General features: G+C 55.3%; 1 protein-coding gene across 16 annotated transcripts in view; it reads left to right on the plus strand.

Moving 5' to 3' along the window:
- The first annotated feature begins 11,080 nt into the window (after nt 1-11,080).
- The window catches only part of SCN5A (sodium voltage-gated channel alpha subunit 5), an 88,743-nt gene continuing 85,426 nt past the window's right edge, over nt 11,081-14,397 (plus strand). For all 16 annotated transcript variants that reach the window (XM_088831576.1, XM_088831568.1, XM_088831571.1 and 13 more), the window contains exons 1-2: nt 11,081-11,356; nt 13,934-14,052. In XM_088831576.1, coding sequence (XP_088687702.1) covers nt 11,081-11,356; nt 13,934-14,052 — 395 coding nt within the window. The remainder of the gene's footprint in view (nt 11,357-13,933; nt 14,053-14,397) is intronic.

The following is a 14,397-nucleotide window of genomic DNA, read 5'->3' on the forward strand; positions in this document are numbered from 1 at the left end:
TCCAACTCCTTTTTTTTCCTGGAGGAGTACCTGGTATGCCCCAGGTCCAGCAGAAAATTTCACTGTGATTGTCAAACCCAGAGTCTGGTGGAACAGCCTGTCAATCTCTTGTTCGTTCCTCCCTCTGTTTTCTACTCTGGGTGAGCAGAAAAGGACCCTCAGGGCCTCCCAGGTTCATCCCATAAGCCAGAGAGAGGTCTGCCCAGCAGTAACTGCGAGGTTGGAGTTGGGAGCTTAAGTCTCTCCAGCTGGAGGTCAGTGTGGCCAGGAACAGCCAGGGAAGGCTGCATGGAGAAGGTGGAACTGGAGCCCAGCCATGGAAAGCGCACAGCATTTGGAGAGGCACAAGAGAGCAGGTCAAGTATTCAGCCTGTTTTCGGAAGAATGTTTGTGATCTGAGGCTGGAGTTCTTTCTCTTTCTCTCCTCTTCAGTTCTTCTCCTGATTAAATCTCCCAGGGAGACAGTGGAAAGTCATGTCCCCACAGAGATATCAGCTGGGTGGAAGGACAAAGCTGCTCTCACGGAGTCTGTGTGGGCTCGAGAAGATGCCTCACCCACTTGGAGATCCCACTGCCCGTCATCTCCAAGGGCATTCACTTCCCTCCCGAGAGCCCCAGGAGGCCAGGGCCTCTGCTGGTTGCCCCCTAGACTCAAGGTCACACGGGCACGCAGGTGGCACTAGGCCCAGAGCGGTGTCTCCCTGGCCCAACCCAGGCCTTGCCCAGGCAGTCCCATGCTTTCTCGGAATGGATTTTCAACAGTAGAAGGGCTCTTGCTGGCATCAGGAGGGTAGTAAACACCTTTCTGGCTGGTATTGATTCCTCGAAGGCCTGTGTGAAGGAAGAGCCTGGCTCAGGAGGCAGTTTTCAGAGGGACAGCAGGGTGGGGAGGGGCAGGGTAATCTGGCTTGAAGTACCAACTCAGTTCTCAGGCTACATTAGCATCCCTCCCTCTGGACTTGGAGGTGCCCGGGAGGATCTAAGATGGGGGCAGGGGGAGATCAGACCATGGGAGGGACCAGCCCATCCCAGTCAATACCTCTCACATGGCCATCAAAGCCCCAGCCTCATCGACCTGGGCCGAGAGCAGGGAAGTGGTCCAGAGAGCCTCTAAGAGCCAAGGTGCCTGCTCTCTGCTGCCCAGCACTGCTGCCTGCTTCTGGGCCTCTTCCTGGGTAAAATCCCAGCCCTGGGCCCATTCCCTTTAGGGCCCAGGGCCCCACCCAGGGGACACCCAACTGGTGTAGCGGTGCAGAGAGGGTGAGTGACAGAGGCCTGCCCACCAGGGCCAGACTTGAGCAGGAGAAGGCCCAGGAGCCTAGAAGCCCATTCCAGTGCCAACCCTGCCACCATGCTGGCTCACGGGCAGTGCAGACCAGCAGTTAAACAAAGCAACAGCTAGTTGATAACGAAACTGGAAATGCAGGGGAAAGCCCCCACTCACTTGTTGGTCCTGGGTGCTTATTAGATGTATAATTGCTGAGCTTCCATTTTAGGAAATGTCTGAGGGAAGACGCAAAAAAAAAAAAAAAACAACTCCATAAGAATCCCCCAGGGCCGATCATCCCCAGAGACGGCTGGACCTCGGGTCCCTTCCAGCCCTTGTGCTTTGTGATTGAATTAAGGACTTGTCCCCAGATGGGTCACTTGTGTTCCTGTGAATTGCACAAGTAATTTAAATGGCACTCACCAGCAAATAAAACGTAGACGTCTCAAAAGCATTATGTTAAGCAAGAACACAACACACAAGAGCCCATACGTTGTGATTCCATGTATAAGAGGTTCTAGAACAGGCAAAGCTAATCTGCGGTGATAGAAGTCAGAGAAGTTGACTGGAAAGGGACAGTGGGGAGCCTCCTCAATTGGGGTAGTAGTTACACGTGCCTGCCTGCTAACTCTCTTCAGTCGAGTCTGACTTTACGACTCTATGGACTATAGCCCGCCAGGCTCCTCTGTCCATGGGATTCTCCAGGCAAGAGTCCTGGAGTGCATTGCCATTTCCTTCTCCAAGGGATCTTCCCAACCCACGGATCAAACCCAGGTCTCCTGCCTTGGAGAAAGATTCTCTACCACTAGTGCCACCTGGGAAGCCCCAGTAGTGACACAGGCATATATACACATTTGTTAAAACTCAACCAACTGTACACCTGAAATCTGTGCATTTTTTGAGTGTATATTATGCCTCAGTTTAAAGGAGTGTCAAGGCTCAAGGGTTGCACTTTTGGCTCTGCTGTGTCCTGGACACTTTAGTGGCGTGCACTCTGTGGGTCAGTGGACTGGCTTCTCCCTCTGGGGACTCCTAGGTGTCTCTGGGGGAATGTGTGTCTTCCTCAGTGTATACAGTAGGTGCCCCCATAAGTGCCTCGGTCGCCATGGCATCTGTACAGTTTCCCTGTGGAGCCTTTTTTTGGCCCAGGTATTGAGGAAAGTGAGTGGGAAGGAACCGGGTCGGAGAGAGACTTGGGATGCTGATTGCTGTCTCGGGGGCACCGCTATGCCAGGAGGGTGTTTCCTGAGCCACAGTTGGGCACCTTTCTGGCCCAGTTGTGTGTATTGTGTGGGGGTAGCTGCTACAGGGTCTGGGTCCGAAGTGTCCAGGGTGACTGAGCCAGCTTTCCACCTTCTGGTCTCTGAATAGTGGATGATCCAGGTCCCCAGGAGACCTAGGGCCAGAGGCAGTGCTGGGCCTTGACCGACAGCTCAGAGCTGCTCAGCACATTATAGATCCTTAGTTATGGGCATTGGAGGGGAGCAGGAGGAGAAGACTTGAGCTTGGGGCAAGGGGGTGCCTTGTGCCCAGTGGAAGGTTTGCGCTTCCCCTGACCTGCCACCAAAACACCACAGAACACTCAGATGAGATGAACTGCCACTTCCTAATCCCCAGGCCCCACCCTTACTGTGGGGAAGCGGGGATGAAAAGGCAGGAGGCTTGGGCTGAATCCAGGCCTCAGCTCAGAAGGGTCCAGGCCCCTTTTGGACCTGAGCTCTCCCCACAGCTCCCAGTCCAGAATGGGGCCTGGTCTCAAGGATCCCCTTTTCATCCCTGCCTGGGGAATCACTTGAGCAGAGCAAGCCAGTGAGGTTTTGCTGTCAGCTGAATTAGCCTCAGCTTCTGCCTGAGTGTTGGAATAAATGAGATGCAAATGCATGTAAATGAGGGCATCCCCGGCTTCTGGGGTGGGCGTGTTCACCTCGGAGAGAGATGAGGATGATTCTGCAGGACTTCCCCATATTGCTGGGGGCTGGGAGGGCGGCTGAGGAAGGAAAACCCCTTCGTGATGCGCCACCCCCCTTCCCAAGGACCTGGCTCCAGACTGGACAGGGTTAATGCCTGTGCAACCTCAAAGGAATGGAGCCTGCGGGGAGCCGGTTAGCTGAGGCCCCTGCACGCACAAGGACGTGCCAATGTGCCTTTGATCTGGGAGCAGGGACCTGAATGCACAGGCCACGAGCACCAGCTGACACCCCCGCTGAGCCTTTGTCCAAGCTGTTACCCTGGGAGAGCCAGGACTGTGCAGATAATTGCCTGGGCAGGAGGGCTGGCCCGAAACACGCTGTTGACCCCTCCCCTTCTCCCTCCCCTCTCCCATCCCAACCTGTGGCTGGAGCCAGCACAGCCACCCACAGCCAAGACCAGAAACCCGGGTGGCCACTTTCTAGTCAGCTGAGGATGGCTCGTTTCCCACCCATCCCCCGCCCCTCCATCCCTCCTCCCCTTCATTTTCTGCTCTCACCCCTCCCCCCACCAGGCCAGCCAGAGGCCCAGCCCCAAAGCAGGTGGAGTTCTGTAAGGGTTTAGGGTCCAGTGGCTGGAACTCTAAGACAGTGCCACCCAATAGAGATATAATTAGAGCTACAAATGCGAAGTCCCAGGGGCAATTAAAAATGTTCTAGTAGCCACATTTTCAAGAGTAAACAAGTAAAATTAATTTTAATATGTTTTATTTCCCCAGTACATATATGCAAAATATGATCAGTTTAAGTCATAATCGATGTTTTAAAGTTAATAATGAAATAGTTGACATTCTTTATCGTGCTAATCAGTTTCCCGCACCGGTGTGGATGTAACAACAGCACATCCAGACGGGCACCAGGCACATGCCAGGTGCTCACGAGCCACGGAGCGGGGTGGCTTCCCTGTGGAACCAAGCAGCTCCACCTGAGCTGGAGAGAAAATCGCTTTCAGAGAAAATGCTGACTCTGGGTAAGGGCAGAAATCAGCCAGGTCTCCCTGGCCACGCATGGGCACCTGGCGGTGGGCCTGGCCAGCTGGGCTGCGCTGGAGGAGGACCAGCCTCCATGGAGGCTGATGGGCTGGCTCTTAACTTTGGAGCCAGGATCACAGACATGCTCAGTCCAGAGGGGCAGGCCACAGAGAGCCCTGACCCTTCCTCCTTGCTCTCCGTGCCGACAGAGGCGGGAGGCAATGTTGTGCAATGTTTAGTCTCACGGGCCTGTTCTCACCACGGATGGTGGCAGCAGATCTCCCATCTGTAAAATGGGCGTAATAACCTCCCCTTGTCCTAGGATTTTTGTGTGAAATTACTCCCAGGCAGGTAATGAGCAGGTGACGCTGCTGGGATGACCCACCTCAGCTCATGGCTGGGGAAACTGAGGTCCAGAAAGGATGAGGTGGGTGGTAATATTGTCCAAGGTCACGGTGTGGTTAGTGGCTGGGCAATAGGAAGGTTAATCTGGCACTTATTCATTCACGCACCCATTCCTTCATTCACCAGGCCCTTATAGGCTCCTCTTGGGGGCCAGACTGTGCTTTGGGAGAGGGAGAGGCAGATGTGGAAGCAAATTATTACACCCTGTGATAAAGCCAAGTATGGGAATGCAGTATGCCAGGAACACAGGGAAGGGAAGGACCAGCCAGGCAGGGAGGACAGGTGTGGGCCCCAAGAAGGTTTTTCAGAGAAGGGTCTTCTGAGCTGGACATCTTGAGAGAAAAAAGAATGGCAACAATAACTACACTGATTATAGCAAATGACACTCACTGAACATTTTCTGTGTGCTGAGCATGTGCAAATGTTAATATACATATGCCTCAGAACGGCCCTGTGAAATGGGTACTGTTATTAATCTCATTTTACCTGTGGGAAAAGTGAGGTAGAGAACCCTCGATTGGTGGTTGCCCAAGAGCTTGCCCAGGAGCATGCAAGTGGCCAGGACCCAGGTTCACGCAGGCAGTCTTGCTTCCACGCCACCGCCCCGACTTTGCCACTGTCCCGTGTTGGACTTGGAAGTCTTTCAGAGACAGAGAGGCAAGCAGACCTGGACGCAAGGCTGGGTCCTCTGGCCCAGGGCATTTCCTCATGCCAGTCTCAACAGCACCCAGTGGAAATATCCTTACGAGCTACCACAGTCTCTTTGCTGGTGACTCTTCTCCCTTTCCCATCATTGCACCTGTTGATTTGGAATCCATCACCTGAGGGAGAAGAGTATTCGAAGAAGTCATTTGTAGGGCTGTCTGTGTACAGTGGGTGCTGATTAAATGTTCACTGAGTCATTCAGTTAATAAAATTAGTCTATGTGTTGAGGTATTGATTAGTTCCAATGGATTCCCCTCAAGGAAGAAATGAAGTGGCTCCTGGTACCCTTACCTCTGCCCATGGGGAGTGAGCTACTTCCTGAGCTCCCTGAGCCCTCGGGATTGAGGGGCTGGAGTAGGTCAGGGGTGAAACTAGTGCCCAGGGCAGTGCGTTCTCCAGCCTGAGGTCACCTGGGCTGCAGGGTGGGAAGGAGGCGCCCAGAGCCAAGGAAGCCAGCGGAGATTTTCTAGGAAGCCAGGGAACCACTTCCACAGAGCGCTTTGCATAAATTTACATGGCAAAGAATATTCTTTGCCTGTTGTGTTCCAGAGGCTCTGATTCCAAGGCGACCAAAATGCCAGACGTGATTCAGGAACTGCCTTCAGGATCTGGGAGGAGAGTGGGCAGGAAGGGGCTGCAAGGAGGGGTTAGGCTGGAGTCGGGTCCCTCCTCACCCCAGGGACGGCCAGCTGGCCTAATTTTCCTGGGACTGAAGGGCAGTTGGGGATTCAGGAATTTCAGTGCTGACACCCAGGATGTCTGCGTGTCCCTCCTCCACCCCGACACTACGCGGCCACAATGTGGGCTGCCAGTCTGTCGTGTCCAATGTCCCGGCATCATAACCCCCATTGACTGAGCACCAGCTGTGTGCCCTGTGCATTCAGGAAATCTTCTTTCAGGAAAATATAAAAAGATGAGGCAGTCTAGGGAGGTCCAGTTTCTGGTGTGAACAGTCAATACTCTCCCCATACAGCATCTCCGCCCTGATGTGAATTCCTGTACATACAGGCCAGTGACTCAGAGGAGGGAGGCACCCAGCCTTGCCCTAAGAAGAGGTTTCCAACATGTCCGGGGAGACCAGACCCACTCCACCAACTGTCAGAGGGCAGCTGAGGCCAGAAAGGGATCCAGGACGGGATGTGGGCTCAGCCTCCTGGCCCAGAGGAGGGAGGTCAGTGTGGGTGGGGGCAGTCAGAGAGGGCCTCCTGGAGGAGGTGGGGCAGCGAGAGGAGCATGCAGCCACTCATGCTCAGGCCATCACACAGGCCAGCAGCAGTGATGGGAATGTCTGAGCCACGGAGTGGTGGGAGCCTCACGTGGCAGGTGGAAGGAAAGGGAGGAGGCGGGTGGCTGTGGGATCAGACTAGTCCCATTTGGAGCCAGGAAGCCCGTTCCAGGGCAGTGGCTGTGAAGATGGAGGCCTGATGTTTAGTGGAGTTGGGGGATTGTGGCCAGTGTCCGAGGAAACGATGTCAGGAGGAGCCGGTTTGAAAAGAAGGGCTCACCGTTTGCTCCCAAGAACTCTCAGGAGTCAGCAGAACTTAGGGAGAGATGCATGTGGTAACCTGCTGATGGACTTGGGACGGGATGGAGTAAGGGCTCCTTAGAGCTTAAGTGACAGAACGGGGAAACTGACCTAGGAAGAGGGATCAGCTGGAAGAAGCTGACTCAGCCTAGGGAGCAGGTGAAGATGCTGGTGCAGATGGAGAATTTGGTACAAACGGAGAAGCTGGTATAAACGGAGTTGTTGTTATTGTTTAGTCGCCCAGTCGTGTCCGACTCTTTGTGACCCCATGAACTACAACATGGCAGGCCTCCGTGTCCATCACCATCTCCCAGAGCTTGCTCAAACTCATGTCCATTGAGTCGGTGATGCCATCCAACCATCTCATCCTCTGTCGTCCCCTTCTCCTCTTGCCTTCAGTCTTTCCCAGCATCAGGGTCTTTTCCAATTGAGTTGGCTCTTTGCATTAGGTGGCCAAAGTATTGGAGCTTCGGCTTCGGTCCTTCCAATGAACATTCAGGATTCATTTCCTTTAGGATTGATTGATTTGATCTCCTGGCAGTCCAAAATGGGAGAGACTGGTTCAAGTGGAGAGACTGGTATATGTGGAGAGACTGTTGCCAGTGAAGATGTTGGTGCAGATGGGGAGGCTGTCCTGGGTGAGGGTGAGCGTCATGAAATGCTGGCATCTAGAAGAGTATGATCTTAGTGTGATCTTTGAATCAAATCAGGCACTGGCTCCCCCACATGATGGAGTTGTGAGAGAGAGGCCCCCTGTACTTCCCCAGCCAGAGGTGGGTTCTTCCCACAAAGCTGAGGGCCTGTGCACCTATGCCAGAAGGGTATGAAGTCTGGAGTGTTCTCAGGTCTACCCCGACGTCTCCTTACCCTGGTGGCACCGGAAAGCTTGCAGCCAGGGCTCAGCCAGTCTCAGCCTCAGCCTCAGCAGGGTGTGGGCCCCAAGCTTCTGAGGGAAGGGCAGGGCCAGAGCCAGGTGCAGGCAGCGGAGAACGAGGGAGAAAATGGATCCCAGCCGCCCACAGCGGGCCGTGGGGACCCAGAGACAAAGCACACTCTTAGCAGGTTTACTTTGGAACCTGAAGCCGCCCTGCTGCTGGGGAGCTGGGAGCTTCCTCTGGAATCTGGTTTCACAAACCACCAAGCCCCAGGGGTTTGGTTCCCTGCTGGAAGCCAGCTGCGGAAAGACCCTTCCTGGGACCCAGGGCCCCAGTGTTGGGGCTTCATGATTACTTTATTAGATAATATCTAACAATGGTTATAATACATGTTGCATGCTCAGTTGCCCAGTCGTGTCTGACTGTTTGCAACCCTATGGACTGTAGCCCACCAGGCTCTCTGTCCATGGGATTGCCCAAGCAAGAATACTGGAGTGGGTTGCCATGCCCTCCTCCAGGGGATCTTCCCGACCCAGGGATTGAACCCACGTCTTTTCCACTGCATGTGAATTCTTTACCACCGAACCACCTGGGAAGCCCCAGTTTTAAAGTAGCCATGGCATTAACGACATTCGAGATATTACAGCCCCTGTCATGGGACAAGGAAATAGCTGCATTTCTGTTGGTCCCCGGTAATGCTGGCCCTTCCATTTTGCTGCCTACATTCATAATGGAAGATGTTAAGTTTCAGGTAAAGGGTAATTTGAGAATGAGATGCAGTCCCCTCCCCTGAATTTTTTTCCCATCACTCCAAGAGGTCTGTTAGGTGCCTCTGAACTGCAGAGACAGAGCTGGTCTCCTGACTGTTACAGTCAGGAGACTGGTTATTCAGTTGGGGAGTGAAGGGGAACCAGAAATTACCTATTTCAGAGGAACTGGAAATTACCTATTTCCTGACCTGGATGCTCGATACTGGGTGAGTTGTTTGTGGAAATTCATCCACGTGTGTGTACGCTTAGGATATGGGCACCAATCTGTACGAAAAGTTGATTTCAGTACAAATTTTACAAACGCTTTTACTGGAACAGATGTATATGCAGGTGCAACCTTGCATGCACACACACACACATACATGGGTATGTACCAGTAAAGACTCCATAGGTCCATGGGAGTCCACGTGTCTCCAGAAACCTTGCAGGCGTGCGGACACAGATGGATACAGTGAGACAGAGAACACTATTTTTAGGAAATAATTCCAAGCAAAAGAGGAGGTTTCCTGATTTATGGGACTAGTGATTGCTCAAAGTGAAGAGGCTTGCCCTGCAAGGAAGGGGCTGCTGGCATCCAGGCTGGCTTCTTTTTTAAAAAAAATAAGAATAATGAGTTAATTGTTTTTGTAAAAGTAACACAAAATCATCATAAATAATTCAAGAACTGAAGAAGAGCACGAAGAAGAAAGTTTAAAATTACCTACATTCCCACCAGCCTGGGGGAAAAAAATCACCATTCATATTTGATGATAAGCATTACAGTTGCCTGTCTTTGTGCATGCAAAGATGGAGGTAGAGAGGGACAGCCTTTGATTAAAGGGGGACCTACTCCTTCACCTGCTGTTTGCAGCAGGATGTTCCTTTAACTTTACTGGAGGGAAAGAGAAGAGCAAGCGGCTGAAGGACGGGTGGTTCTGACACTGTCCTGGGACCTCTCTCCTCTGGCTTCCCCTCACGCATTCCGCGCCATGCCCCCCTCGGGACCAGAGGTGCCCTTTTGAGGCTTGGCTGTGTTGTGTTTGCTCACTGTTTACCTGTCACCTGGCCAGGTGCCTACTTCGTGGTGCTTGGGGCCCCAGCCCTCGGTGGGGTATGCGCAGGGGTCACGGTGGCGGCCGCTCGTTGGGGTCACCAGTGACGTGTGTCAGGAGTCAGATCAAGGCCAAGCCGATCTTTGACGGAAAGGGATTTTGTCCTGGCAGAGACCTCCAACAGGTGCCCGGCCCTGCCTGGGTTTGATGTGGTAATTAGCAACACGGCCTCCCCCGCCCATTGGCTGAGGTGTCCCACTGGGGAGCTGGGCTGACCACATCCTGTTTTGGTGGGGCAGTCGGGCACACATTCTCCAGCCTCCGTGTCAGAGTCAGAGCCTGTTCACACCAGGTTCTGGATCATCTGAGGCCACTGGGGGCCACATTCTCCCCGTATGGCGTCACACGCGGGCGCCTGGCTGGATGTCCTAGCAGAGGCGGGGTCACCATTTTCTGGTTCTGCTATCTCTCGGGGTTCGTTCAGACTCAGGGGGAGGGGAGCGAGTGGAGGCGTGGGGGAGTCTGGGATGCTCCGTCAGCATTTCCCATCTCTGGAAGGCTGTCTCTCTAGGGGATTTCCTTGAGATCCTCTGCGGGGTGGGCTCTGAGGCAGCTGTGTATGCCATGTTGCCAACATCTGGGTGGCAGCTGCCAAATTGTTACCCAGCTGTTTCCCCAAACCTGCAGGACTTTCCTGGGCCTTGGTCAGCAGATCCAGATGCCCCAGCCATTGCCAGATGTTGGCATCTCTGTGCCCCAGGTGAAGTCTGGGCACCCTCCCCCACACAGGTACACGGTGGGAAGACCAGACAGACTGTCCCACGCCCTCTGGTCCCACCACTCAGGCCAAAGAGCTGCCTGGAAAAGAAGCTCAGAGTTCGTACACTGGCCCGGGAGGCCTCTGATCACCCTCCTAGGGTCCCAGGGTGTCCTACAGAGGAGGCAGACTGAGAGGAAGGGCAGCACCGGGTGCCTTCTAATGCGCCTGCCCCTCGCCTACCTATTCACCATTCATTCCCGCATTCGTTCGTTCAGGACCGGCCCTGCCAGAGATCTAGGATGAAAAGATGACCAGCCCCTTCCCTGCCCCTTCCCATGGAGTGTCTCCCTCAACCCAGAGTGCTGGGGGTGGGCACCAGTTGTGAGAATGTGTCAAAGTGGGCTTGGTCAGGAAACCCACAGGTGTGAGGGTTTCCTTCTGTATTGAATAGGGTAGAATGAAGGATCACTGGTGACCCAGTTTCTCATGCGAACTTGCTTTCAAAGTTGCTCCTTGGGATGGGGAAGGGACTAGTGCCCCTCCTGCAGATCCCCTTGCATTCCCCGCAGCCTGGAGGATTCCGGGTTTCCCCTGGTCGGCATCTGCTGAGCGTCCCTGTGGAGAGGTGGGGGGCATCTCTGCAAGGATGCGGGCCCTTCCCTCCACCAGGCCCAGCTGCTCCCCCCAGGCCTGACCACCCTGCCCCCCGGCCCTGGGTGCAGCCTCAGCCCCATGTCGGTATGTCTTTCAGCTTCCCTACAGGCAGCGTGAGGACAGCCTGTGCCCCAGAAGCAGGATGAGAAGATGGCAGACTTCCTGTTACCTCGGGGCACCAGCAGCAGCTTCCGCAGGTTCACCCGGGAGTCCCTGGCGGCCATCGAGAAGCGCATGGCGGAGAAGCAGGCCCGGAGCTCGGCCGCCTCGCAGGAGAGCCGTGACGGGCTGCCCGAGGAGGAGGCTCCCCGGCCCCAGCTGGACCTGCAGGCCTCCAAAAAGCTGCCAGATCTCTACGGCAACCCACCCCGAGAGCTCATCGGGGAGCCCCTGGAGGACCTGGACCCCTTCTATAGCACTCAAAAGGTGACTGCCACCCACCCCCACCCCGCCTCCCCGCAGCATCTCAGTCAACCAGGCAAACAGGGAGAGGGTCTCGCCTCCATCCGGGGCTCTCTTTGGGGCTGGCTCCCTTGGGCCTTGGGGAAGTGAGTCATTAGTAATCTATATTCCAATCGCCTTAACTTTGGAGTTCCAGAAAAAAAGCCCAGAATTATGCAGCCTGAGATGGTTTGGTGCTGTGAAGGAAAGAGCAGGCAGCCGCTCTGGAAATCTTGCCTCCTGGTGGAGCATCTACTCAGGGAATAACCCGTGGTCAGATTTCCACCCCTGGAAGACTCCTGATCCTGTGGTGTGTGTGTCAGTCAGAGTTGGGCCCTGAGTCCTATCCTGAGTTGAGTTTGGGCCCCAGAGCACAGGATGGGATCCCTCGCCCAAGCAGGGACAGCGTGTAGCCTCCGCCCACCCCCCCACCCCAGAATTTGCTGGGCATTGGCTGTGCCATCACAGCTCAGGCTGGGGGCCACAGCAGCAGCAGCTGGGCCTTGTGGGCTGGTGATGGGACTGTGATGGCTCATGGGAAATTTGAGAGTGGGAAGCCGGCGGCTCTGCCATTGTCCCTTCAGAGTGTAGGAAGAGGAAGGGACTTCAGTCCACTGTTTGTGTGTCTTAGTCACTCAGTCGTGTCCGACCCCATGGACTGTAGCCTGCCAGGTTCCTCTGTTCATGGAATTCTTCAGGCAAGAATACTGGAGTGGGTTGCCATTCCCTTCTCCAGGGGATCTTCCCCACCCAGGAATTAAACCTGGGTCTCCCACATTGCAGGCAGATTATTTACCATCAGAGCCACCAGGGAAGCCCTTTGTCCGCTTGGATGGCGCAACTCAAGCATCCTCCAGCATGAATTTCTACCCAGGAGATAAGTTCCCCCATCTGGGGCCTCTGCCCTGTCCTCGCCTCTCAGGACCGTGTGCCCAGGCCTGCACCCGGCCAGACCATGGGCACACAGGGCTTCTGCAGAGGCCTGAATCCCCACCCCAGCTGCCCACACTTTGGGCTCCATGGCCAGGGGAAGGTGGGTTTCAGTTTGGTGGAGGCCTCTCCCCAGAAGGCTGGGTGCCACGGAAGATGAGTCCTGCCCTCATCACTGCAGTCAGCCCCTGGGCTGAGGACGCACTGAAGGCAGACAGGCTGGCGCTCCCAGGGCAAGTGCCAGCACCTGGCGTTTGTGAGCGTTGTGTGTCGGTGTTCCCAGGCGTCTGAGCGGCGCGTCAGTGTGCACCGAGGCTGCATTCCGGAGGCCGGGGTCTGAGGGCGGGTGTGCTGCACGGTCGTCTCACTCCCCACCCCCCAGTCCAGGTGACTCACGCTGGGTGAAGGCGAGGGCTCTGGCTACACTGGGATTAGTCAGGGTAGGTGGGCCTAGATCCTGGCTGGTCAGAGCTGGAATCAGGGCTGGGGTTAAGGCCACAGCTGGGACAAGTCATGGTTTGAGTGGTACATCAGAGTGGTAATGGGGTTGGAGTTCGCAGACTGGAGTCATGGCAAAAGGACCCAACTGAGAGGGGCCAGAGCTGGGCTGGGCTTTTGGGGCTGGTGGCAGCTGAGCCTGGGGGCAGTCAGGGACACTCTCCTGTCCCTGTGACCAGGAACACTTGAGCAGTGGCCCCAGGTAGGATTCTGGTCTCTAACCTCCTGTCTTGCCTTGCTGACCCCTGATCACACTGCCTGCAACCCCTTGGGGTGACGCAGGTACCACAGCAGAACTTTCAGTCCCAATCTTTCTGGACAACTTGTCTCCCTAGCCCAGATTAAATAGAACCTTATCTCAGCAGCTCAGCGCCGGGCCTTGCCACCTCAGCAGTGCCTGCTGTAGCCAGCGGGGATGGACCACTGTCCTCAAAGACAGCATTGGGCCCAGATGCCCACTTCATGTGCTACAGTTCAGCCTCCAGCACCCACTGTCCACTCCCATGCCTCATTGTGCTGTGTAGACAGAATCTTCCAGAAGGTGAAGAGCAGGTTTACCCTGGAAAACACATGCCCTGAGTAAGGGAGACAGCAGGTCGTGGCCTCTGGTGTCAACTGGGGCTGCCGTCTGTCTGGACCAGGAGACAGGGTCCCAGGGAAAATTTCTGTCTCCTGGGCTGAGTTCTGCATTGTCCTCATCCCCCTTTGGTTGTCCCTGCTGACCCAACTCCCTGATCGCACCCTCAGTCTTCAGTGGGCCCGGGGGGGGGAAGCACAGAGGGGTCAGAGGGAGAGGGGAACCAGGGGGCATCAGCTGGGTCCTGGCCTCTGCTATGATGACAGCTCAGCTAGGATCCTGAAAGGCCCCTTCTCATTGAAACGAAACTGAATCTACCCAACCTGACAATCCCCTGAACTTGCTCTTGTCCCCGCCCAGCCGTGGGTGACCGTAAGAGGATCCACTCACCTGCCGGCTGCCGGTGCCCCCACCCCTCTGTCAGGCCCTCTCCTCCTCCTCTCACCCTACCCCTCTGCCGGAGTTCTAGACCTCTGCACCCACAACTGCCCCCCAGAAGCTCCTCTCCCTAGGGACCGAGGGCTGCCACCGCACCTAAAGCGGCTCTCTGTCCACAGACCTTCATTGTCCTGAACAAAGGCAAGACCATCTTCCGGTTCAGTGCCACCAGCGCCTTGTACGTCCTCAGCCCCTTCCACCCCATCCGGAGAGCGGCTGTGAAGATCTTGGTTCATTCATATCCTTTGTGATCCATCCCCGCTGTGTGGGCCCCACCCGGGGAAAGAGGGTGGACAGGGCATTTAGGACTGAGGGCGATGTTGATTCCTGGTCAGTCCTCAAGCAAGCAAGCACACAGTCGTCGCCTGGGAGCCAGTTGGACATCAGTCTCTCAGACCCCACCCCAGACCTGCCAATTCGGCATCTGCATTTTAACAAGATCCTGGGGGATAGTGGTCACATGAAGGCTTGGGAGATTCAGCTGATTCTTCAGGAGAGAAGCGTCCGAGAAGCTGAGCTACCGAGGCCACCAGAAGAAATGAAGCCGGTCAGTGTCCCCAGATTCTGGTCTTGGCTCCCCATG

This window comes from Moschus berezovskii, chromosome 24, assembly GCF_049115385.1.
Source record: "Moschus berezovskii isolate FMDL1 chromosome 24, NW_MosBer_1.0, whole genome shotgun sequence".
Lineage (NCBI taxonomy): Eukaryota > Metazoa > Chordata > Mammalia > Artiodactyla > Moschidae > Moschus > Moschus berezovskii.